Here is a 26,802-nt window from a genome sequence, read left to right on the forward strand (position 1 = left end):
GCACATAGTAAGTGCTTTAAATATTTGTCGAATCCATGATTCTGTATACTCCCCACTGCTACTTCTGACACCTAGTAATTGCTCAATAAATACAAAGTGTTTGTTGAGTGAGTGTTTCTGGTCATGCCTCCGTCCTCCCCTGCCCCATTACGTCATACTCCATACTTAGTAGGAGCTGGAAAAGGCTGACCTATTTTCTTGGTGCATACTATGTGCCAGGCCGAGCCCATGCTAAAACACCTCCCTCCCCCTCCTGTCTTCCTTTTGGGATATAGTTCTCTCCGGAGTCCCATGGGTAGTGGTTGCCATCTCACTCTTGTTTTAGCCAGAGGAGAGGTAGGGTCAGTGAGCTGCCAAGCTGAAGTTGGGTGACAGACAAGGAGGCTGCCTGTCAATCTCTGAGCTGCCCCCAGGCTCCAAGTGAGCACTGCATCACACTCCTTGTGCTGGAGAACCGGCTGACTGTTGATTAAAAAAAAAAAAAAAAGTCCCTCTGCGCTTTCCAAATTAAGACGACATTTAACTGAGTGCTTGCTGGCTTACCTGCTCCCTCGATATCCCAGGGGATTGAGCCCATCTTGGTGAAAACTGTTCTGAGCATGTCCGAAGTCTCAGCTTTGACATCTTGGCTGATGCGAAGAAGTTTCTGTAACCTTTCTGCTCAGCACTCTCAATTCTGTCGCCATACACACTGTGTCGCTCAGCCTGTTCATGGGAAAGTGCTGGGTGTTCCCATGCTAGGAGTTGGTTGCATGCTGCAGACGAGAGCAGCTACATACATCCCCACTCTGACCAGAGATCAGTTGCCTCAGAACAGAAACAGCTCTACCCATGAATTCCTTAGGGTCTGCGGAGAAGGCAGAGCCGAGGACCAACAGAGAGGATCACAGTGGTCCTTAATCTTATTGAGGCCCCAGACCCCCTTTGAAAATGTGGCAAAAGCACTGACTCCTTCCCATACAAAAGTATGCAGCCCTTCAATTTTGCATGCACTTTAGCGGATTTATAGATCTTGAAGCCCAACCATGGACTCCAGGTTAAGAACCGTTGATTTGTTAGAACAACACACAAATTCCAGATCCAGATCCTAGCCCTGCACAAGCCTGCCTTGCAGCTTTGTGCAGATCAGAAGTGTCTTGCTTTTTTCTTGGCTATAAAATGTTCTGGCTCCTTACAAGTAAAATTGATTGTGTTTGTGGAGGTTTAGGGAGGGACTTAGACAAGGTGCAGTATAACCTTTCATAGGTTACTTGTTCCTTTGGGAATCTGATGAGGACTTTGCATCTTCTGCCTAGAAAAACACCTATACACAAGGCTTTGCCTAGTATTCTCAAGATCCAAGAGCTACAGATTAGGGATTTTTGAACTAGAGTGAAGCAGTGATCAAGGGCATCCAGTGGTCCACTTGACAGCCACAGTTCCAGCTTTCTTTTTAATTAATTAATTTGGCTCCGGGTTTCTTAGGTTGGCTCTTCCCCCATCTCTTCTTTTCTCCACCCTCCCAACACGAGCTCTGCATCAAAAATCCACTAGTAATTGTGGGTGGAGAGTGGCGGTCAGCATAGTTTACTCTAGTTCTGTGGTTTTCAGACTTTGATTTCCCATAATGGAAGTTTTCTTTCTTTCTTTCTAATGACGTCTTACCTGCAGCTCCAATACAGATAAAAGGAAACTCTGAAGCACTGATTTATCCATTTATTCACTCATTCATTCAACAAGTTAAGTATATATCCATTGTTGCTTTGTGCCAGTCACCTGGCTGGTCAGGCTTGAGACCCTGTCTGCTTAGTTTCCCCTGGCCTCTCTCATTTACTTTGGGAACCCAATAGCTTAAAATTCACAGATCTTGTAAGGAGATCACTTGGGCCTAAAGTGAGGTGACACACACCCAGAGACCCTGCTCTTGGGGCACTTAACTTTTGGGGGCCTCATTTTCCTCATCTGTAAAATGGAATAACTGGATAAGGGTGCCACATTGGATTCCAAATATATATGATTTTCATTATCCCTGGCTGGGAGTATGATTGGCCTGTTACTGTGGACAATGAACATAAGTACTGGCCTCCAACAGAGAACGAAAGGAGGAGCACAGAGAGGAATTTTTGCCTGTAGTGTCCAGGAGGGCCCCATGCTACCGAGAAGCTGAATGGCTAGCTGACTGACTGCTTGGAAATTTCCAGGAAAATTATAAGGCTGAGACTTGGAAAAATATTTGCTATTTCTTTGCTCCCTCCTGCCCTGGAAGTTTAGCTGCTGTCAGTATCGATTTCATAGACCCAGTTCATACACTGTTCTCTAGGGCCTGAATTCACAGGCCCAAACCTGCTGTGACAGAGGAAGATTTACCCATGAACGGTGCGTCTGCAAGGATGATGTCTGTACCTGAAGGGCTAATCGCTGGGAAAGCACAGGAGCCTGCAGAAGCTCAGGCCCGTGTCAAATTAGATCCAAGTCCCTCTTGTTCTGTGCTCAGAAATGCAGAGCTGTGGAGGCCTGAGCAGCTTTGGAAACATTCTTTTCAACAGTGTTTCATGAGGGGAGCTCAGGTAAGTCCACACCTGGCAGGAGCTCAGCTGCGGGGCCTTTTCCTTTCCTCTCCTTGGCTGGCAGTGTAGCGTCAAAGTGGAGGGCAGAGGTTTTGGTGTTCAAGACTAGTTCCAAAGCTTGCTTCTGCCTCCACTCTTGATCTTGGGCAAGACACTCTGCTTCTCCAAGCCTCACGTCCTTGCCTGTGGTATGGGGATAATAATACCTCCCTCCCAAGGTTGTTGGGAAATTAAACTAAATCCTAGCGTAAAGCCCAGGGCTTTACTGGCTCACATAAATGCTCTATAAATAGTCATGCTTTTCTTAGCCCTAATTTTCCAGCTGAGAAGCAGATTATTTGATAAGGTAGCAATAGGGAAGTAGGGTCAAGAGCACACGTGTTCATCATTGTGTACCTAGCACTGTGTACTAATGTGCCCTATTCCTGTTCACGTTCAGCATACCATCTTGCCAGGAAATGGGCAACAAGGACACCTCACTCTGCTACCCTTCCCTGCCCCCTCTTGACAGGTGCAAACAGGAGAATGAGCCAGTGCTTTTCCTTTATTAGTAGGTCAGAGAGCTTTGCCTGGCACCCCAGGACCAGCACCCCACCCCCAACTATGCGATGAGGCCATCCTTTCCTGCTTATGACACTCCTTGGCATCTGTTCCACAGGAGGCCTGACCCTCTGTGCTGTACATGTGTTTTGCCAACAAACACTCATTTCAGCCAAAAAATTCACTCCAAAAAGTTCACAGGCAGAGCCAGCCTTTCACAAGGGGCTGCTTTGGTCAGTCAGATATTAGTCGTGGCTCCCCTGCCTCCTCTGTGGGGCAGCATAGGTCACCCTAAAGTTCTTGGGCCACCTCTCAACAGTGAATTCAAGGATTTTAGAAAGCAGCTCGTGTCCCAGGACCCTTAGCGCCTGGGCTCCCTAACATCCCTGGTTCTTGGATCCATAGCCCCCTGCTGCTGCTGCTGCTGCCAGTCCTGCCCTCGGCCCCCTTCTTTCCACCTGGGCCCCCCTGTCCTTCTGTGCTCGAGGCCCCGCTGGTGGCCAGGTCCAGACTGAGGGTCCTCCCGCAGACAGAGAGCCTCCGCAGCACCTCGGAGGCAGCCTCCACAGGCACACTGGAGCGTTGTTCGAGCAGCATTTCCAACAGTGAGCTCATCTCCGAGACAAAGGTGCTGGCCAGCTGCGTGCCTGTCAGGCTCAGCTCAGGCCCCGTCGCCTTGCCGAACGTCTGAAAGGTCCTCGGCTCCTCCATGGCCGGAGTGTCTGGTGAGAACACGTTGTCACGGTAGTTCGTGGTGAGGGGCAAAGAGAGCCTCGCCATCCAGGCCGGGTCAGGGACGCTCAGCCGGTCCAGGGCCAAGCCTGCATGGGAAGGAGGGGACGCAGTGAGGGCTGGGCCCTGGGAAGGGCCAGGCAGGCCAGGGGGGAGCTGTGGGCAGGGCAAGGGCAATGGACAAAGGAGGGAAGGGAAATGGCGGGGGACAGACGGGGAGGCCAGAGGGGGACGGGAAGGAAGAGGCCCTGACAGGGAAGCTTGCTGGGCAGGAAGGCTGCTGACTGAAGTACCCACACGAGCTGAGTAGGGAGGAGGCAGGAGGAGGAAGAAGACCTTGAATTAGAAATTGGCCCTTTCCTGAAGAATTTCCTGGGCCTGGTGTGTTTCAGGCTGGGTGTCTTCCATCTACTCGGGTAGTCGGGATCCTCACTCCCTCAGGGCACTAGTAGGTGCAGATGGCATTGCCAGGGGGTGGGGTGGGGGTGGGGTGGGAAGGTGGGGGGGTGGGGGGGGTCAGGAGGGGACATCCCTCTTCTCAGCCAAGGCTGGAGTTCCTGACTTGGTCCTGCCATCTGCCTGTGTTCATAATAGTGACCACTTCTTAAGTTCTTTCGTGCCAAGCAATTTATCTAATTCTCTCATTTAACCTCTGCACATCCCTTTGAAGTTAAGAGTGCTATCCCATTTTATGGATGAGGAAACTCAAGTTCCAGGAAGTTGAATCATACATCTACTAGGCAACCAAACCAAGGTTTGACACCAAATCTGATGACTTCAAAGCCTCATGTGACTGTACCACCCACCCACTCTCTGAGGAGCCGGCCCTTTATCCCCCTGGGTGCTCCGGGTAGCCACCTGTGGCCTCTGGAATCCCCAGGCCTGCTAAGGTCTGTACTGTCAGCATGCCCTAAACTCCTCAAACTTTACTTCTCAAGCTGCAGGAAACCCTGGCCTCGAGGCTGGGAAAGGGCTGTCTGCCTAAGGGCTGTCCCAGGAATGGGACAGTGAAAAACTGTCCCCTAGATCCCTAATGCCACCATCACGCTTTTCCTTTTCATATCTCTTGAACAAAAATACTATCTCAAAAAAATAACCCTGGGGGCACCTGGGTGGCTCAGTCAGTTAAGTGTCTGACCCTTGGTTTTGGCTCAGGTCATGATCCTACAGTTTTGTGTGTTCAAGCCCTGCATCGGGCTCAGTGCTGGCAGCGCAGATCCTGCTTGGGACTCTTTCTCCCTCTCTCTCTGCCCCTCCCCTGCTCACACTGTCTCTGTCTCTCTTAAAAATAAATAAAAACTTAAGGAAAAAAAAAAGAAAACTAGCCCTGGGCCCAATGGTAGAGGCCAAGTCAAAGGAAAAAAAGTATAAGTCTTATGGTTAAGCAACTGTGTTTAATAAAAAAAAAAAAGGTACAACATCCACTTTAGTGTGTATTTAATGTTTGCTTCAGGTGAGCTGCTTTAGAATCTATGCATATAATAAAAGACCGGAAGGAGATATGTCAAAATGTTAACTGGAGTTACCCCTGGGCAGAAGTGATTTATTCTCTTTTTGTTTGCCTACATTTTCCTACCTTAACCAAATATTACTTTTGTAATTTGGAAAAGTTATTCCAAAATACAGCTAATCACTGTTTATATTGATAAATGAGTCTTAGTCTTGCCTTGTCAGGGTCAGACCTCTTCCCCACTGGTCCAGCCCCTGCCTGGGACTTAGTAAGCATCTCTTGAATGACTCAGTGAACATAAATATTAACCCTGGGCATTTGGGAAATGTAAACCTTAGTTCCCTGAGACTCTGGTAATAAGGTTGAAACTTTTTTGGTGTTATAGAATCAGGCTTTTGTGCCAGGGTCAGAGAGCTTCAGAAGGAATGAGGCTTGGAATGAGAAAATCACTGGAGTGTATAAGAATGGCTGAAAAGCAATGGTGAATCCACCCCGAGGCAGGTAGACGCTGGGCTGGCCTGGGCTTGATTTCCCACCTCTGCCATTTATGAGCAGTGTGACCTTGGGAAAATCCCTTAACCTCTCTGAGCCTCCTTTTTCTCTCATAAAGTGGTGAAATAGTAGGACTCATCTGGTCAGGTTGCTGGGAGCATTCAGTGAGCTCGTGTGACCAGTTAAATATTGTCCTTATCATATTATCAGATGGATGCTCCCCAGACTTCTGGGGTCAGCGAGCTCACCCCTTCTCAGCCCTGCCCTGTGAGCAGCGCAGGCTTTTCTATCCTTGCTGCCCTCGTCACCACCCCCCCTACTTCTTACAGTGCTCCTGTGCTCTTTGCCCTCTGTGCTGTGGAGAAGCAGGACCGTGTGGCAGCAAAGCCCACAGGTTCCAGCCCAGAGCTGGCCAGTAGAGATTAATACGAGCCATAGAGGTCATTCTAAATTTTCTTCCTTAAAAAAGCCAAAAGGAAAGATGAAATTGATTTGTAAAACATTTTTGTAATTAATTTCATTTTATCATGTAATTTTTTTAATTAATGAGATATTTTACATTTTTTTCATACTAAGTCTTCAAAATCTGAAGTGTGTTTTATATTTTTATCACATCCTTTTTATTTCTTTAAATTTTTTTTTTAACATTTATTTATTTTTGAGACAGACAGAGACAGAGCATGAATGGGGGAGGGGCAGAGAGAGAGGGAGACACAGAATCGGAAGCAGGCTCCAGGCTCTGAGCCGTCAGCCCAGAGCCCGACGCAGGGCTCGAACTCACGGACCACGAGATCGTGACCTGAGCTGAAGTCGGACGCTCAACCGACTGAGCCACCCAGGTGCCCCTATCACATCCTCTTTAAAAAAATAATAAGTTACACTTTTTAAAATACATTTTATTTCTTTATTTATTTTAAGTAAGCTCTATGCCCAACATGGGACTAGAAGTTACCACCAGAGATCAAGAGTCAGATGCTCTACTGACTGAGCCGGCTCAGGCGCTCCAGGTTTTGTTTTCGTTTTTGTTTTTTTAAAGATGTCTGATTCTTTTTTCTTTAAAGTAATCTCTGTGCCCAACATGGGGCTCAAACTCACAACCCCGAGATCAGGAGTTGCATGCTCTTCCCGCTGAGCCAGGTACAGGCCCCCATATATCCCAAATTGATTCCGACTAGCCTTTTTCAAATGTGGCTAGTGGCTACCATATTGGACCTCATGGTTGTAGATTCTAGACAATGCTGTCCTACAAAACTTTCTGTATGTGTGCTGCCCAAAGCAATATGCACTAACCACAAGTGGCTAGTGAGCACTTGAAATGTGGCTGCTATAACTGAAGAACTGAATTTTTCATTTAACTTAATTTTAATTAGATTTAACTTTCCTTAATTTTAATTTAGAGCCACATTGCCAGTGTTAGTAACCATTTTCTGCACAACCTTGGGAAAATTATTAAACACCCTCGCCCCTCAGTTTTTTCCTTTATGAAATGGTGATAATGAATAGTTTCTCTTAAGATGTTCTATCTTGTAAGATTTTCTCGTGAGGAACACAGAACAGGGACTAGTACATAGAAAGCTCTCCATAAATTTTAGCTATACTTTTGTAAAGATTTTTTTCCCCGTGTTTATTTTTTAAGATTTTTTAAAATGCTTTTATTTATTTTTGAGACAGAGACAGAGCATGAGTGGGGGAGGGGCAGAGAAAGAGGGAGACACAGAATTTGTACCAGCCTTCAGGCTCTGAGCTGTCAGCACAGAGCCCGACATGGGGCTCAAACCCATGAACCATGAGATCATGACCTGAGCTGAAGTCCAACGCTCACCCGACTGAGCCACCCAGGTGCGCCTGTTAGCTATAGTCCTTGCCATGCCTTCGATGTGTTTACAGCCAAATGGAGCACATAGGATACGTCCAGCTGAGAAACATTATTAACCACAGAAACAGAAAACCACAGCGTAGGGATGTACAGAGGTATGCTATGTTACCTAAAGGAGGCTAACCAATGTCCAGCTAGCACCAGATTATGTACTTAATATCAAAACTAATTGTTTCTCTAGAAAATGTGCTTTTTTGTTTCAATTAGCAATATTAACACATTAAAGATTTGACTCAGTTCTCAGGGTCAAAGGATATTTAAGCCCACCAAAGAAACACAAATGAGTGGTTTAGGAAGTAAGGGGAGGTCTCCTTGATGGCATGCAGGCCCAGGTTGGTTCCTTTTCCGTCATTGATGAGCTAAGTGACTCTAGGCAGGCTGCAGTGCCTCTCTGAGCCTCAGTTTGCTTATCTCTAAATTGGAGCTCATAACATCTGCCTCCAAAGACTGGAAGATTAAATGTGATAATGTATATGAGACACTCCCCAGTACCTGGCACATACCAAGAGCTCATTTGCTATTATTATGATTTTTAAAATGAATAATCAAAGTAGCATCTTGTCTGTAAACAAATGAAGATTGCCTGAAGCTTTAGGGAAAGTAAAATGCTGCTGATATTCCTGCCCAGAAACAGAATGTCTGTGTTCTCCCATGGAGGGCATGCAAGGTGACCTTGGAGGCAGAAGCAAGGTCAGAGTGATCCTGGGGAGTTCCTTACCTGTGTGGGGGTCCAACAGGTTTGACAGCTCCTCTTCTAGCAGCTGCTTCACAGAGAGATCATCTTCAGAATCCAGGGGCCCTTCCTCCTGGTCTGGTTCTGCCTGGCTACCAGCCCTGGCACCTGGGCCATCTGTGTCTGGGACTGTGCTCCTACAAAGGAAGCCAACCAGTCCATGAGTGAGGAAATTCACACATAGATTCATTCATTCCTGTTCATGAACATTCTTCTATTCATGCCAGCATTCATTCCTTCACATAAGGAACTGGATACACAGCTCGGCCTTCAGAGTCAGACGAACTGGATAACTTGGTCCCAGGCCTTGTGCTACTACTCTGAGTCTGTTGCCTCATCTCTAAAATGGGGATAATAACCCCACCTCAAGGGGCATGTGAGGGTAAAATGAGACATTGTATGTGAAGAAATCAGTACAGTGCCTGGCACCTTGCAAGCACTCAGCAAATAGAAATAACAATGAATGCGTTGATATCATTACTCACCATTGTCCCTCCCACTCCTTCGCAATGCCTGGCCCAAAGTAGGAGCAGAGTAACTTTGGTTGAGACAATGCAGTCACCCATCCATCCATCTATCCATCCACCTCCGTCCATCTGAGTATGAGCTCCAGTGAGGGCAAAGATTTTTGTCCGCCTCATTCCCCGCTCACCAGTGCTCAAAGCAGGGGTTGGCTTAAGTACAAAGTAGGTGCTTAATAAATACTTTGTGGACAAAGTGACTGAATATTCCATATTCCCTATTTGAAGCCAAATCCCAGGCGAGAAGAGCAGGGCAGAAGATGTAGCTAAGGTGAGAAATCCAAAAGCCACTTGGACTCTACCTGACTCCTGCTGTCCCCATCCTGGCCTCTCCCTCCTGCAAACCCTGCCTACCACTTGCGGAGGCTAGTTCTCGGGACTGCCTCAGTATGGCAGGACAGGTGTGGCCCCACATTCCAGCAGGTGGGAAGGCTCCCTGAGGAGCTTTAAGGTCTGGGCATCTTTTCTGCCTTTTTTCTGTGACCATTCCTGCTGTCATGAAGCAATCAGCAGGGAGGTGACAAGTTTGCAATAATGATGACAACAACTAATGTTTATTAAGCAATTACTCTGAGTCACGCCTTAGGTTTTGCAAGGTATGTGCACCTTCTCAGGCTTTTCACATCTGTAAGGGGTTCTCTTGTTATTATTCCCATTTTGCAAATGAGAAAACCAATCAGTGGTGCTCTCCACCACCTCCCACCATCTTTGCAAAGAAGAAGGTATGAGTTGTCAAGGCAAGAGCACTGAACCTGGAGTCAGGTGCCCCGAGCTGGTCGCAGCTTTGCCACTCACTGGTTATGTGACCATGAGCAAAGTCACTTTAGGAGGAAAGGATTGAGCATTGGTTATGCACCTACTGTGTGCCAGTCACTGGGCTGTGGGCCTCGAGTAAATCTGATCATTAAATCTTTACCCCATCACTGCAAGGAAGTGTGATGACCTCCATTTTACAGATTAGAAACTGAGGCCCTGAGGATTTATCTGGCTTGCTCAAGTCTAACACAGAGAGGTCGGATCAAACTACTTAGAGCTCCAGTTTCTACATCTGTAACAAAAAAGAATTATATTAGATGTCCCCTTGAGGTCTTTTTAATTCTAGGAGTGTCCAAAAGAACACATCCACACACCCATATCCTTAGCCGGGGAGTCCTTATATTATGTTTAAGGGTCAAGAGAAAGAAAGCTGAAAGTTACACATTTAAAGCCCTAGCCCAGCACCTCTGCAATCAGGGGATAGATAGAGCCTCAGGGATGAAGTCATTTCCTTAGAGACTCTGGGTCCTATAAATACTATAAATACAGTTGCTCCGGGACCACGCTGCCTGGAATGGGGGGATGGATGCAGTCCGGTGCTCTCCCAGGGGACTGCTGTCTGGGATGTGCTCACCCCTCCTCAGATCACAGAGGCCGCAGGGGTGCACGTGAGCCAGTGGGGGGCTCGAGAAGCCTGTGGGTACATGTGCTGCTTACCTGCCGCCGCTGGGCTTGGCCAAGTATTTATTTCCCCGGTGGTTTGGTTTGGGCTGGAATTGGCCCTGATGCAGCAAGGACAGCAGCTGGGAGATTTGCTGCAAGACAGGAAAAATCTGTTGACTCCACACAATTCCGACCCAGCACACTTCCTTGCCGGATGTTTCCCTCAATGCCGGCGCTTTCTTTTTATAGTCTTTCCTCCAGCTTCAGATGTTTGTGTGATCAGATGGGGGATGGTGACCAGTGACAGAGGCAGGGACCTGTGCAGGCAGGTTCCTTGTTTTGTCTTGTCACCACAGGACATGGGTGTCTGAGGGAGAGAATGGGGACCCCCTGGGCCCATCCCCTCATTCTCATTCTCAGTGACCTGCTCCCGCTGGAATCTGTGGGATGGGGATGAAAAGGGCATTTCCTGACCATAAATTCATTATTACTTTGATAAGCGTTGTCTGAAGGTGTTATTTCCATGCCTTTAGCAGTATTCAAACACTCAGACCGCAAGACTCTGCTGTGGAGAAAGCAAAATGTATCATTCATTCATTCATTCATCAAGGGTAAGAATGAGAACAGAAGGCACTGCAAGCTGAAAGCCCAGAGGAGACCGTAGAGGTTCAGAAAGGCTGGACAGTAGGGCAGGGGGTGAATGAGATGTCAGGACCAGACCATGCAGGGACTTTTGAAAGAGACGGCAACACACCAAGTCTTGGGAAGCTGAGTTCTAGTTCAAGGTCACTTCTAGTATGTGTAACGTTAGGCAGGTTTTTAGACATACTCAGACCTCAGTTCCCTCATTTCTAAGTTGGAGCTGGAAATACCCATCCAGCCTTCTTCACCGGATTGCCAGGATTAATCCAATGGTTTTAAATTTTTAAATGCTCAGAGAATGTGAGGAGTAAGGGTTGTTACTCCTAGAAACACTGCCTCTGGCTCCTGGGCCTACCCCCACTTTTCCCTGAGAAGGCCCACTCGGCCTCTCTGGGCAGCTCCAGCTAGAAAGTGTCAAAACCACAGAGGACAGTTGGAAGAGGAGGTGGTAAGGGTTGGGGTCTCACTGTGACTTGGGAGAGTCAGTGTCCAGTTGCCTGCTTCAGGGCAGATCCCCCCTCTCTGCCAGGGCCCAGAAGCCCTCCTAAGGCACCTGCCACTCTTCCAAGGGTTAGCTGATGTTTCAGGGACAGTCCCCGACTGCCACCCCCTGAACATAGTGCTGTCATTCAGAGTCACTTCAATGTTAGAGCACAGACTCTGGAATCAGTCAGACTTGGATTCAAATTCTAAATCTTCCCCTGCTCCAGTTCCAACTGGATGGCCTTGAGAAATTAAGCATTTTGAGTCTCAGTTTCCTCAGCGGTCAAAAGGGAATAATAATGAGGCCCAGGTGGTTGTAGTTATAAGGATTAAATGAGTGAAGATATATAATTCATTTATTTACTTTTCTTTAAAGTAATTTGTCTACTCAGCATGGGGCTCGAACCCACAACCCTAACATCAAGAGTCACATGCTCTACCAACTGAGCCAGCCAGGCACCCCTATAATTCATTTATTAATAGATCTTATGATAATCACTTAAAAACTGTAGGGGTGGTGTATAATCTCATTTAATTTTTACAATAACCCTAGGGATGAGATACCACCATTACACCCATTTTGCAGATGTGGAACATGAGGCTCACAGGGACTACATAGCAGTTAGAAGCCGGGCTACAATTTGATCTCAGATCTGGCTCTGCTGTGGCTGCTGGAAAGACCTGAGCATTAAGCAAGCTGCCTCTTTCTGTCAAGTTGATCCCAACTGGGCACCCTTCTTTCCATCACCCTAGTGGGTTCAACCACAGTCCCTGTTCTCTGCTATCTCTGCTAGCACAGTGTTTGGCTCAAAAAGCTCCCTCAGTAAGCATTTGACGAATGAATGAATGAACGAATGAATGAATGGCTCTGGGCAACCTCTGGGGCTACATAGGTCCCAGGGCAAGACTCGTAAGAGAGGAGCCGGGCTCTCGCCAGGTGGCTTCCTGGGGAGGGTGTAGGGGAAGGAAGCTGTGTCCTTGCTCCACAGGAAACCTGAGCCAATGGCCTGGCCAAACAGAAGTGTGCCTTGAGTGGGTAGCCTGGCACAGGGAAAGTTATCTGAAGTGGAGAGGAACAGATATGGGTGTGAGATAAGTTACAGTCTCTGAAAAAGATTTCCCATTTTTGTCTAGCAAATCCCTGGTCGCTAGATACTTTGTCCTTCATTATACCATTTGATCCTCAACCCCTGGGAGGTAGACGCAGGGTAATTTTGGCATCATAATTGCCATTTAATAGATGAGGAAAGGGGGGCTCTGATATTGACAGAATTGCCCAAGGTTGCCCAGCTACTAAGCGGCTATGCTGAAATTTAAACCCAGATCTGCCAGACTCCTAAATTCTGAGATTGTTTCCACTGCCCCATTCTATAGGCCTCGCCAGCAAAGTCTAGTCTTAGGCAAGTCAAATGCAGCCTTTGAGCCCGGGGGCAATGATGCCCATGCTGGCCTGCTTCATGGGGAGGCTGCCCAGATAAGAAGAGATGAAGAGCTTTTGCAGAAGTAATCGTAACCATTTGCTGAGTGCTCACTATGTGCCAGACATTATTCTAGGCTTTAAGTGCACTCATTTCATCTTCAAGCAAATTTAGGAGATGGGTACAATTAACGCAGACGTCTTCAACAACAGAGAAGCTGAGTAATGTTCCTTTGGTTCTCAGCTAAGAAGAGGTGGGGCCAGGATTTGAACCCAGGCAGTCTGAACCCAAAGCATGTATTCTTAGGCGTGCCTGTTGCTGTGTGTCTACTTGACAGACCCTAAGTAAGTGCTTTTATAAGAACTAATTAAGTCCTCAGGACAGCTCTCCAAGACAGATGCTCTTACCATCATCTCTGCTTTACAGAGAGGAAAACAAAGACTCAGAGATAGCAAGTAAGGTGCCCAACAGCTAAATTCTGTTGACCTCAGAACTGTGCCCTGACCCACTGCATCCAACATACCTTAAAGTCCCTAGGGAGCCCAAGGAATGCATGTGATGAAGGTGAGGGTAATGGGGGCGTCTGATGTGGTGGTCCAGGGGTGACCACAGAGAGAGCTGCCCACACCCAAGGTACCTGAACAGGAGGGGAATCCATCGTGAGTTCCTCCACAGGGTTCCGCTCTGCAAAGGCAGCCACAGATAGCCGGACCAGGCTCCGCAGGATCTGACGGGGACCTGTCTCTTTCTCAGGGGTCACTTTGCCATTGAGATTCCGCTGCCGCCTCAGGGTTGCAGAGGAGGCCGGTGGACTCAGTGGAGCCTCCTCGCTGCCTTCGTCTCCTGGCAGCCTCCCTGCGGGGCTGCCCGTAGCCTTCGGGGGCCTTGAGCGTGGCTGGCCCATCACAGGCTGGGACTCAGGAATGTTCAGGTTCTCCCTGGAGGCGTTCCTCTGCCTAGGATGATGGAAAAGGAGGTTGACAGTGTCCTGCAGCACCTCTTGGCTCTCAGCCAATGCTCCCTGGTTGCCTTGGTTACGCAGGGTCCTGTACAGGGTTGGAGTGAGGTGAAAGGGGGCCTGTAGGCAGGGGTCCCAGCCTGCTTCCATCGTCCCTTCCTTGCCTGCCTCCTGGTGGGGCTGCCCAACCTCGCTGGGCTCATCCACCTGACCCCTGAGCACAGGCACAAGGTGGATGTCTGCCTTCTGAATGTGTTTCTGGGGCCTCTTGGGCTGGTGGCGATAGGTAGACTTAGCCTCCCGACAGTTGTACACCCCACTGTCCTTCTTCTCTGTCCGGCAGATGGACATGATCAGAGCCAAGACCAACCCAAAGATGGCCAGAAGTACGACCAGGCAAATCACTGTCAGCACCGATGTGCTCAGGGTCCCAGGCTCACGGGCCCTGTCCCTCAAGTGGTCCACACTGGTGACAAACAAGGCGCTCAACAGGGCTCGGGTCTGCAAGGAGGGGCTGCCACGGTCTTCTACCACTACCTCCAGCTCCCACTCACTCCCAATGAGACTGCTGGCATTGGTGATGTTGATGAACAACTGCCCCAGGTGGGGGTTGAGAACAAAGAGATGGGCTTCATTTCCACTCCTAATACTGTAGAGGAGCTCTCCATTTGCACCTGAGTCTGCATCTCTTGCTACAATTGTTGTCAAAAGGAACAGCCGGGAACTGTGGGTTGTCAGTGGCGTTGTATCAGCACCCACTGGACCCAAGCCATTAGGAATTTCAACAGGTACCAGAAGGTGGCCTGTGGAGGCATTTACGAGCACTGAGAGGCTGGCTTTTCCATCAACGAGCACAGGATGAATCACCTCTGGGGCATTATCGTTGACATCCAAGAGGCTGACCCACACGGAGACGCTGGATGCAAGTTGAGGCTGCCCCCAGTCCTCTGCGATCACGCGAAACTCAAAACCAGCCATGTGTTCATAGTCCAGTGACCTCCGAGCAGTGACCTCTCCTGTGTCTGAATCAATAGCTACCAAGTGAGAAACTGGGGATTCCTGGATACGGTATGAGATTTTTCCATTAATGCCCAAGTCTGCGTCATGAGCCTTGATGGTAATGAGGTGAAGAGAAGGTAGGTTGTTCTCCCGAGTAGAGACCTCATACCTGCTCTTCTCAAACACAGGTGCATTGTCATTGGCATCACTGATGTGAATGCTGAGCTGTTTTCTGGCTGATAAGGGCTGGGGTCCTTGGTCTTGAGCCAACAGAGTGAGGGTATATTTGGGCCACTGCTCTCTGTCCAGTGTGGTGTTGGTTAGTAGCATGTATGTATTGCCATTTGTCCTTTTCAGTCTAAAGTGACCCAGTTCTTGGCTCAGCCAACAGTGGACCAGACCATTATTTCCTGAGTCCAAGTCATTTGCCATGACGAGAGCAATGAAACTATCCTTTGGAAGAGCCTCTGATACCAGCGATGGCTGGGAGGCCCATGTAATGTGGATGCTTGGGGCATTGTCATTGACGTCCAGAACCTTGATGAGTACTTTGCAATGGGCTGGGATGGGATTGGGACCCAAGTCCCTTGCCTGGACATCCACCTCATATGCAGGATTCTTCTCGTAGTCTAGGGGTTGACGCAGAATCACCTGGCCTGTCTTTGCATCGATACTGAAGGTGTCCAGCACCTCTGGAGGCACGTGCTTACTGAGGAAGAACTCCACCTCCCCATTGGGGCCTTGATCAGGGTCCGTGGCAGTCAAGTTTATGAGGAGAGTACCAGGGGCAGCATCTTCTTGAATTTCTAGTGCTAGTGAGCTCTCAGCAAACACAGGGCTGTTGTCATTGGAGTCCAGGACATTGACCTTGACCAAGCTGGTGCCTGACTTGGGGGGGGTCCCACTGTCATAGGCAGTTAGCACCAGATCAAAAAATGAGTGGATTTCCCTGTCTAGCTCCTTCACCACCACAAGTTCCGCATGTTTGGTCTCATCAGGCCCCACGATGACATCCAGGGCAAAGTGCTCGCTGGGGGACAGCGTGTAGGAGTGCAGGGTGTTGGGGCCAGTGTCTGGGTCCAGAGCTCTGTCCAAGGGTATCCGGGTGCGCAGAGAGGCACTCTCAGAGATTTCCAGCTCCTGCTCGCCTTTAGGAAACTGTGGCTCATGGTCATTGATGTCCAGCACCTGGATCTCTACGTGGATCAGAGCCAAATCCCCTGTGGCAAGCACGTCAAAGGAAACCAAGCAGGGATCCTGCTGCCGGCAAAGCTGCTCTCTGTCCAGCCGCCTCCCTGTGCTAAGCAGGCCGTCCTCAGGATCCACCCGGATGGGGAGCGCCTGAGGCAGCTGCAAGATCTGGAAGGCAGTCCCCGTTTGCCCATGCCTCTCCTCCCAACCCAGTTCCCGAGACAGCTTGCCTATCACTGTCCCAGACGGCACTTCTTCTGACACTTGGTATCTCACAGTGAGAGTGACCACCTCCTGACAACCCCCTGGAAGGAACAAGTAGCCACCTGGCCCCAAAAGCCCCAGCAGAAGTGGCAGAAGTCGTATCATGCTTACCGCCAGAGTGGGCTAGACTCAGAAACCACTAGAGTTCTTCAAAGGGTAGGCAAGTCCTCCAGTGTTTCCTGGGGGGCTTGATTAGCCCCGTTCGCCAAAACCTGTTGTCACAGCCTTGTCCCATAATTAGATGATGATGGAAGTAGCAGGATTCCCAGGCAAGGCCATGTTCATCTGAAGAGATCTCAGAGGTCCAGGCACCAATGAAGTGAAATTGCTAAGGGAGACCCCACACAGGGGCACCCATTGGTCCCCTTCAGTAAATGATAGAAAGAGCCGGTCCAAGAGGGACTTGACCCAGTAAAGCAGGATGTGGGGATCTGACTTCCAAACAGTTGCTGGGCTAGGGAAATGGAGAAGCAGCTTTTTCCTATGGAAACCCCACCTACAGGAAAAGGGAGGGCTGTAAGTTTCAATGCCAATTAGAGAAAGAGTGTTTCCCCCACTGTCGAGTGGCCTGTGGCTGAGCAGGATGGGAGTCCCAGGACAGGCCAATGGAAAGGTGCTATCCACTCAAGGTGGCCACCGAGGGAAAGGCTGCTGTGCAAACAAGTGGGCAGAAAGCCTGAGCCTCCGCCTGCCCCTGATACCCCTCCTGGCCGTGTCATGCACCCTGTGTCTCTCCTTTCCTCAGCTCTCTTTGATTCCCTCATATTCCCATTATTCCTCTCCCATTCCAGTCTTTTCCTTACACTCATCTACTTCAAAGTCTTGGCTCTGCCCAGATCACCCATTTTTGTCTCTTGGGAAGCAATTGTGATTAAGAGAGTGACTGTCAGAGCCCAACTGGGTTCTAATCCTGACTCTGCAATTTACCAGCTGGGCCATGTGGGACAAGTCACTAAACCTCTCTGGGCCTCCTCCACTTCATCTTTAAAGTGTGTATGGGAATAAGAACAGTAGCACTCACAACAGGAAATTGTGAAGACAAAATGAAATGATGCGTGAAGGGCTGAGTCCTGGCTCAGAGTCACAGGCAATGAAGTTTGTGAGCAGTGGGTGTTGAGAACTGAATTGCTGGTCCCACCTCAAGCTCTGGCTCTTCCACTGGCCCTGGGACAGCCCCTGCCCACACAAACCCAGGAGGGTGCCCATGGCCTTGGCTCCTAAAGCGCAGGAATCTCTCTGACCTGACCACGTGGCTTCCTCCCCCTTCCCTTCCTGCTCCCCAGCCTTCAGGCCCATTGTTTTCTGCATCTGGTCCTGCCTGAGTCCCTGTCTAGGGGAATCCCCAGCCTCCTGCTCCCCTGCCTCGGAGATTTTTATACTTTTCCCTCTCCCACGCCTTCCTCTCCTTATCCCTCCCTTCCCCTGATTCTTGTCTCCCCACTCCTGTTTATGACAGAGTCCCACGAACAGTACTCCTCTCCACCCCCGACACTCCTAAGGATGTGGATGTATTCAGGTGTGCCCTCCCCCCACTCACCTCCTCACAACAGTGAGGCCCCCAGGATCACTTGCTGCCCCAGCACCGTCCTGGTTTTATACCCTGCCTTGGGCTGAGTCTAGAGGTTTGTAAAGGATTTGAAATGATGGGAATTTAAGGCCAGCTTCCTTGAGGGGGGTGTTTGCTGCTGAGTCCTTGAAGCTGGAGGTACCCATTGGGACATGGGCCTGTGGGCCTGTAGGACAGGGGCAGCTGAGGGAGCCCCATGGCCTTAGAGCCATCTCCCTTCCCTTCATCTTTTCTTCCCCACACCTTGTCCATGTTCCACTCCTGGAGGTTTCCCGTCCATGTCACTTGTTGAACCACACACAGCAAGGGCCTGAATCCATGGGGCCATCTCCTACAGTATGGCCCTAGAGACAGAACACTCACAAGCTTGGAGACATTGTAAAAGTCCCTTAACCTCTCTGGGCCTCTGTTTCCTTCTCTGTAGAATGTAGCTTTCACCCACCTATTGAGGTTGTGGTAAGGATGCAACGAGATGATACCTATAAGGGGACAGGGAAGGCACTCATTGGGACTGTTACTGTAGCTTGTATTATTTCCCAGGTTTTATGCCTCCGATGCAAATGGTGAAGATGGCCTTGCATTTGTCCCTTCCCTCCTCATTGGCCAGGAAAGCTCACTTTCCAGGGCTTCCTCAGCTCAGGCTTAGGCCATGTTGCCTGTGCATCAGAGTGAGCCAGCACAGGCCCCATGTTCAGAGACGTGCCCTGTGCTCACTGCCCCTGGGTGATAACTTGCATGGCAACCTCGCTTCTTGGCCCTCATGTGTCCTATCATGTGCAAGGCAGCTAGCAAGACAAAGTGACCCACAAGGGGCTTGTAGTCGAAGGAGGGCATGGGGAAAAGGAAAGAAGTGGGTCCAGTGGCTCTGCATTTGGGCCTGGGGGTCAGGGGAGGCTCCCTCATGGAGGGCACTGGGCCGAAACCTGAAGACATGGAGGAGTTAGTCAGAGGAAGGTGGGTGAACAAGGGACAGACTGAACATGCAGGGGGAGCTGAGTGGACAAAGGCCAGAGGTGAGGGATCTGGCTCCTTATAGTACCTCAAGAGGGCCTGTGTGAAGAAAGAAGAGGAAGAAGGTGGTCTGGGGATGTTAGAAGGGGCCGCCAGATCCTGGAGGGCCTGGGGTCCCATGCTAAGAATTTGGACCTTGTCCTGAAGGCCACAGGGGAGCTTTTGAATGGAGATGGCTCAGATGGCTCTGAGAAGGATGATGAGGACAGTAGCTATAGGCCAGGCCTTGTCCTGAGGTCTTTACCTACATCCCTCTGTGCCACCCTCATACCAAAGAAAGAAGCTGAGCACAGAGGGCTCGCTAACTTGCCCAAGATCACGCAAATTGGACCTCCAAAAAGCCCCTTGGGCTGCACTCTGGAAAATGGACTGGAAGAAAACAGAGGAGGGAGAGGGGGAGGGCAGTTGGGAGCAATGCAGGGGAGCTTTGGTGCAGAAAACTCTGGTGCAAAGAATGTTTCCAGAATGCCATCTGGTGGCCAAAGGCAGAGAAAAAGGTACAGAGGCAGAGAGGTGGGTGGCTAGAGTTCACGAATATCCATAGCTCTAGACCCATGCTTCATGGAACAAAATGTAAGGAGCTTATCCACGAAGACAATCGCTTCCTTTCAGGAGAAACCCGATGTCACCCAAGGCCCACTGAAAGAATTATGGAATTCATGATTTTACCTGTATTAACATTTATATTCTTGAAGGGACACTGTGATATCTATGCTCTGTGTGTATGTGTTGCCTTGGCTGTACCATGGATGCAAAAAGTGGTCTCACAGGTCACAAGAAAACTTGAATTTAGATTTCACAGATGGTTTTTATGGTTGTTGTTTCTTTTATTCACACTGGGGGCACAAAGCTGAGACAACCCTATAAGAATCCAAAGCCAGCAAACAAGGTGATTATCTCTGAGAATGAGATCCCCACTTAGTGATTCTCTCTCTTCCTTTCTGGCTGCGGGGATCAGTTGTTCTTTAGCAGTCATATGTCAAGAGGTGAATGGAGTTTGTCTGGAGAGCCCTCATCACTCTGAGTTTTGAAAATTGGTTGAAGTCATGCAGGTACTCTCAAATAGGTTTGCGAAAGCTAAGGATGGCCTCCCTTACGTCCGAAATATATATTTTTTAAAGAGGGCAGCATAAGGGCTGGTGTTTGAAAGCCTTGCTCACCACCAACTATGAGGTCATTCACACTTGGGCCCTTGGCTATGGGGAGGGGTTGGGGGACGAAGTGGGAGGGGTGGAGTCGGGAGTTTTTCAAAACACTTGGTGTCCTGAGGAGACTTGAGTCAGACCAGCAAGGTGGGACTCTGACCCTTGGGGGGATTCCCCGCTCAGCTGGATGCAGGCTTAGGATCGTACTTGTGCTATGAACGTGCTGCTTGGCCGGCTTCCCACCCTCAGGGCTCCTTGTGAATCTGCCCAGCAGCTGCCACAGTCACCATCACAAGGCCACTTGGTGAAGCTCACAAGCTTCATCCTCCTTGGGATCATTCCTGTTGGGAGGGTGACAGGACCACCCAAGGGCAGCCTCTTTCTTTTAGCAAGACCTTGTTGGAATTAGAGTCAGTCTGGCCAGGAATCTTGTTGGGGAGACTCAGGTAGATGTTCTGAGTCTCCTGCCCCTGACATGGCACTTTGTGGTCTTTGTTGGGACAGATGACAGATGTCCACTCCCACACAATGGCACCTCTTTCTGGGCCCAGTACGGAAAGATGTACTTTGCAGGGGAAAGTTTGCCAAGAAATAGAACTTTTCAAGGAATGAAAAGGCTTTGTGTTTTGGTTGTCTTGGTTAAGAGTGGTAGCTCTCAAAAAGGGCCAGGTGTCAGAATCACTTTTCTGAATTCCAGAGACAGGGCAAGAAAATTCAAACGTATCCCCTTCCCACCCGGCTGAAGAGAGTTTTATAACTGCCAGCTCCGTTCCCTCTACCATCCCTTCAAAAAGTCTTCACCTTTTATTTGGGACAGAGTTGGGGAAGTTGATTGGAACTTGTTTCTGGAAAGAGAGGCTTAATCGATCTACATAATAAAAGGAAAATAGGAGAGGGGGGTTGATGAAGGCCGAGGAAATGATGGAGGGGGTACTGTGAAGGAAGGTAGCAACTTGAATTTGAGGACTTGTAAATGAATTGTTGTGAACTATGGGTCTCCTTCATGATTTTCAAGAAAAGTGCAAGAAAAGACTTAAAATTTATTAGCTTTAGTAACCACAATGGGAGCACATAAATTCTGAGTTGATAAGGGTTACACATATTTTTTTTAATGTGTATTTATTTTTGAGAGAGGCAGAGACAGAATGCGAGTGGGGGAGGGGCAGAGAGAGAGGGAGACACAGAATCCGAAGCAGGCTCCAGGCTCTGAGCTGTCAGCATAGAGCCCCAGGCGGGGCTCAAACCCACGAGCCGTGAGATCATGACCTGAATCGAAGCTGGACGCTCAACTGACTGAGCCACCCAGGCATCCCATGTTACACATGTGTTTTGTCTCTCTCCCCCAACCTCAGAGGGAGAGTGGGCTACTTCTAGCACGTAGATTTTAATTCTGATATATAAGTCACTCTGACATACACCCCATCTCCACACCAATCTCACTGAGAACCACTGACTTAGAACTCCTTAGAAGCACTAACAACTTTGTCAGAGCGAAATTCTACAGCCATCAGGCCTTTCTTACTGTGTGTCCTCCTGGTCCGCAACTCTCCCCCATGCTTGTGTCACTACTCAGTAGAAGCTCTGTGCATAGCTGGTTCTCTCCCCATATTTCTGCAGACTGACTCTTCTGTCTGCTTCTTTGATTCCGTCCTTGGTTTTCCCTCCTCTGACTCCCAGGTGTGGGCGTGTCCCCAGATACTGTCCTCAACCTTCTCTTCTCCATAGGGTTCTTAGCCCAGAAACAGGTTGTAAAGATTTAAAAAATAAAAATACAAGGTGCCCAGATAAATTTGAATTTTAGACAAATGACAATTTTTTTAGTGTATTTTTACCTGGCAGTCCTACTCAGAGTGATATATAGTCTCAACACAAGTTTCTCTTCTATCTTTCTGTTTTCTCTCCTCCTCTTCCTTCATCCCCTTCTTCTCCCTCTTCCCCAATCTCTTCCCCTTCCCCTTCCTCTTGGCCTTCTCCTTCTTCTTTAGAATTTTGATTTACACAGCGAGTTTGAGAATCTGTCAGTGAACACAAAAATCAAACATATTGACTGGAAGCATCGTCTGTGCATGAATATTCAGAAGCTGACTGTGTTGATTGGCCTTGTTATATATTCAGCATTTCTGGGTGACTCCAATATCGAACCGTTCTCACACTGACAGAACCACCCCAGGGGGAAGCCTGGATCACATTCATTCATTACCTTATTCGGTCATCCAGTCACTCATTTATTTGGTGGAATTCAGCATGTTCGTCTCTATTTACAAGGTCAATTTTTTTGGCAAGGAAAGTAGCTCAAGTTGACCCACATTTTCCCTTCCTCTGAACCATTGGTTTGGTTTTCTTTCTTCACACAGAATCTAATCAACCTAATTCTTGCCTTGCTTCAGAAAGGTTCTTGCAGGAAGGAAAATGAGTCTTCCTATCGTTACATAAATTCTCATGGGGCTTCCCTTTATAAGTTTATGACAGCCAGGAGTTGAGCCTGGAGCTCTGAGAGAAACAGCCACACACTGATTTATGATGGCAGCTGCTGCTAAATCTCACCCCCTTTCCTTCTTACAGAGCCATGTTACCTTGGGGTTACAAAACCCTTTTCACAGTTATTCAGGGGAATAATAATAAAATGCCAGGTTGCAAGTATAAACATGATCATTCTGTGCCTATTATTGTAAATCAAATTTTACCTTGCATCAGAAGCACAGAAAACATTTTATGCTGTCAGCCACCTCAAGTCTTTTTAGGAGTCTATTTTTATATAACCCTGGGATGACCTGAGGTATTGTATGAGCTGCCCCAACCTAAGAAGCTGGTCTCACAGGTGATCTGGCTGTTTCTCCTTACACACCCAACTGACCATTTCCCTTGAGTGAAGTGTTAACTTGATCTAAGCGTAGCATTGGGGTTAATGATGTGGGCTCAGGGCTCCAGTCGCCTGGATTCAAAGTTCGGTTCCATAATATACCATGTGTGTGACAGTGAAAAGTCACTTAACTTCTCTGTTATCAGTTTCCTTAGCTTTAAAATAGGGATGATAATTGAGGATGGCTCCATCCTCTACTAGGCTTGGGGACAGTGATGGAGGGGAGTCTCTTTCTTTCCCTCTGTATTCTCATTCTCACCTATCATCATGTCATAAAATCTAATCCTGATTTCCTTAGGGTTTTCCCTTTTAATTCTTATGGCAAGAACTATTTTGTTCTCTTTGTATTTCTGCTACAACAAACCTAATTCTTTTATAGGCTACAGCAGAGTGTCAGATTGGTGAGGGACTGGTCCTAATCTTGAATGTCACCACTGTTTGACATTGGTGAAATCACTTCACCCATTAGTGCCCCAACTTCCTCATCTGTAAAATGGGGAGACAAGATTGCCTCAGTTATGGAGTCCTGGGTATTTAAATGAGATAATGCATGTAAAGTGCTTAGCACAGTATAGGGCTGGGCACATGCAAAAAAGCTCAATTATTTATTTATTTATTTATTTATTCACTTATTTATATTTTATTTTAGAGAGCGAGAGAGCACATGAGTCAGGGAGAGGGGCAGAGGGAGAGAGAGAGAGAGAGAGAGAGAGAGAGAGAATCTTAAGCAGGTTGTATGCTCAGTGTGGAGCCCAACATGGGGCTCGATCCCACAACCCTGGAATCATGAACTAAGCCAAAATCAAAAGTCAGACACTCAAACAACTGAGCCACCCAGGCACCCCTGGGGAAAGCTCATTTGAAAAATGATAAAGGACATGAAACCAAAGATACAAAAATCTGTTATTTTTATGGAGTCCAAAACCAAATTTTATTACAACACTGTCTCTGGACACTAAGCATTGAGTCCAAATTATTAACACTGCTTTGAAATTCTCTCTTCTATTCCCTCCATCCTGTGACTTCTGACATGAGGTCATGACATGATGTCACAATTCACCTCCTGCTCAGATTTGTGAGAATTTCCCGAACTGGTTCTTAGTCTCCCTTACTTTTTGCATCTGGTAGGTCTCTGACAGGATTCATGGTCTCACCTGTGAGAAAGTGAGGTAGGGTTATCATATGTTTTGCTTTTGGTTTTATTTCCTTTGGCTAAACATGAATAATGATATTAGTGAGTGACTATAGAGACTCTTCTTCTGTCTTTGCATCTTTAAGGAATATGTTTCTGGTTTGGGTATCTATCACAAGGGTTGGTTAGGTTTCTGGTCTGTGACAATATGGAAAATTAGGAGTGGTTATTTGCAATTCAAAAGTTTCCCTTTGGTAGCAGTCAGGGAAACCCCTCCAACGCCTTGATTTACTCACTTGGTTTTTCTTCTCTTCTGGGTGCAGGCCCAGCTGCATAATTTGTGGAGCCAAATGCAAAATGAAAATGGACAGCTTCTTATTAAAAAATTAAGAATTTCAAGATGGCCATAGGAGAGTATTAGACCAAGAGCAGGACCCTTGTGAGCCTGAGGCCTTCCTGAAAACAAGGCCCTGTGGCTTGTACACAGGTGGCTGGCCCCTGAAGCCAATCCTGCCTGGAAGATAGTGGCGGTAAAGACTTTTAGAATCCTGTAGGTTTGCATTAGAGGACTACCCTTGCAAGTTGCTTTTCTCGGGGGAGAAGTATATGATAAAGAGGACACAGGAGCTTATTAGGTCATTAGGGCACATTAGTTTGATGGTTTCCAAGAACTGGAGCCAACATTTTAGCATCCCACTTAAGTGCTGAGAACTTTAGTGTTTTGTACCTAAAACTTTCTTATCGAGATATAATTCACATTTCATAAAATTCACCCTTTAAAAGTGTGCAGTCCAGTGGTTTTTAGTATATTCACAGAATTGTGCAGTCTTCTTCACTATCTAATTCCACAGTATTTTCATCCCTCGAAACTAACCCCATATCCATTAACAGTCACTTCCCATCCACTCCTGCCTCAGCCCCCAGCAGCCACAAATCTGCTTTCTGTTCCTGTGGATTTGCCATCTCTGGACATTTCATATAACTGGAACTATACAATTTGTGGCCTTTTATGTCTGACTTCTTTCACTCAGCACAATGGTTTTAAAGTTCATCAATGTTGTAGTATTGATCAGTACTTCATTCCTTTTTATGGCAGGGTAATATTTCATCGTATGGATATACCACATTTTGTTTATCCACTTATCCAAGGACAGACATTTGAGTTGTTTCTACCTTTTGACTATTGTGAATATTGCTGCTATAGTGAACATTTATGTACGCTATACCCAAAGAAATAGTTACAAACGTAGTTGCATATTTGTGCACGTTTTTGTGTGAATGTATGTTTTTAATTCTCTTGGGTATACACCTAGGAGTAGAATTGCTGGGTTTTATTGTAACCCTATGTTTAACTTTTTTTTTTTAATGTTTAACTTTTTGAGGAACCGTCAAACTGTTTTCCAGAGTAGCTACACCATTTTGCATTTCCAGCAGTGTATGAGGGTTCCTATTTCTCCACAGCCTCACTAATACTTGTTATTATCTGTCTTTTTTTATAGCCATCCTAGTGAGTGTGAAGTAGTTTCTCATTGCGGTCTTGATTTGCATTTCCTTGATGACTAATGATGTTGAGTATCTTTTCATGTGCTTCCTGACCATTTGTATATCTTCTTTGGAGAGATGTCTATTCAGATCCTTCGCCCATGCTACAACATGGGTAACCTTGAAAACGTTTAAAATTGGGTTATTTGCGGGTGCCTGGGTGGCTCAGTCGGTTAAGCATCCGACTTCAGCTCAGGTCATGATCTCACAGTCTGTGAGCTCGAGCCCTGCGTCGGGCTCTACAGCTCGGAGCCTGGAGCCTGCTTCAGATTCTGTGTCTCCCTCTCTCTGACCCTCCCCCATTCATGCTCTGTCTCTCTCTGTCTCAAAAATAAATAAACATTTAAAAACATTTTTTAAAAATTGGGTTTTTGCTTTTTGTATTGTTGAGTTACAGAAGTTCTTTATATATACAGAATGTTAGATCAACGACTTGCAAATATTTACTCCTGTTCTGTAGATTGTCTTTTCACTTTGTTGATAGTGTACTTGAAGCACGAAAGGTTTTAGTTGTGTTGATTCCAATTTATCTATTTTTTCTTTTGTTTTTTTGGTGTCACATCTCAGGAACTATTGCCTAATCCAAGTTTAGGAGATTTACTCCTACATTTTCTTTTAAGAGTTTTATAGTTTTAGCGTTACATTTAGGTCTTTGATCCATTTTGAGTTACTTATGCATATGGTATGAGGTAGAGGGCATGTGATTATAATTCCCACTCAGTTTCTATTAAGAAATCATGTGACCTTTGGTAAGTTCCTGAACCTCTCTACTTTCAATTTCCTCATTAATAAAGTAGGAATAACAAATAGTATCTAAAACCATAAGGTTATGGTGAAGAGAAGCATCCTGACTGCTCAATAAACATGGTAGTTATTAGTGTTGTAATATGAACAGTGAGTGAATGATTTCATGGAGGAGGTGCCCCAAAGATGGGCAGCATTTCTGAGAAGTTTGGATGGGGGAACCTTGCTTACTCTACCTGGAGGAGCACGTCTGAGATTGTTACAGGAGTGTCTGTCTTGGATAGAGAACTGTCTCCCTTTCACCTCTAGGGATTGGCAAAATTTCGAATTCCAGGGCCTATCCCAGAACTACGGAAAGGAACCTCCTGGTCACAGAATCTGCATTTCTACCCACTTCTCCAGAGGCAAACTTCAATTTACCAGGTGAGGCGGGGAGAGTGGTGACGGCGATCGCCCAAGCACCGCCGCCTTTGGCCTTCAGGGGGCGGCCGAGGGACCGGGCGGTCACGGCGGCTGCGCAAGCCCTCCCCTCGCCGG

General features: G+C 47.6%; 1 protein-coding gene across 1 annotated transcript; it reads right to left on the reverse strand.

Annotated features, from left to right (window-relative positions):
* Positions 1-1,681: 1,681 nt before the first annotated feature.
* On the reverse strand, positions 1,682-16,694 carry PCDH12 (protocadherin 12). Its single transcript, XM_047876459.1, has 4 exons — positions 13,490-16,694; positions 10,364-10,461; positions 8,355-8,506; positions 1,682-3,907 (listed from the first exon to the last, which is right to left on the reverse strand). The coding sequence occupies exons 1-4, from the start codon at positions 16,367-16,369 to the stop codon at positions 3,420-3,422; spliced, it is 3,618 nt and encodes a 1,205-aa protein (XP_047732415.1). The 5' UTR covers positions 16,370-16,694; the 3' UTR covers positions 1,682-3,419.
* Positions 16,695-26,802: the final 10,108 nt, after the last annotated feature.

The sequence above is a fragment of the Prionailurus viverrinus genome, chromosome A1 (genome assembly GCF_022837055.1).
Source record: "Prionailurus viverrinus isolate Anna chromosome A1, UM_Priviv_1.0, whole genome shotgun sequence".
NCBI classification, from domain to species: domain Eukaryota; kingdom Metazoa; phylum Chordata; class Mammalia; order Carnivora; family Felidae; genus Prionailurus; species Prionailurus viverrinus.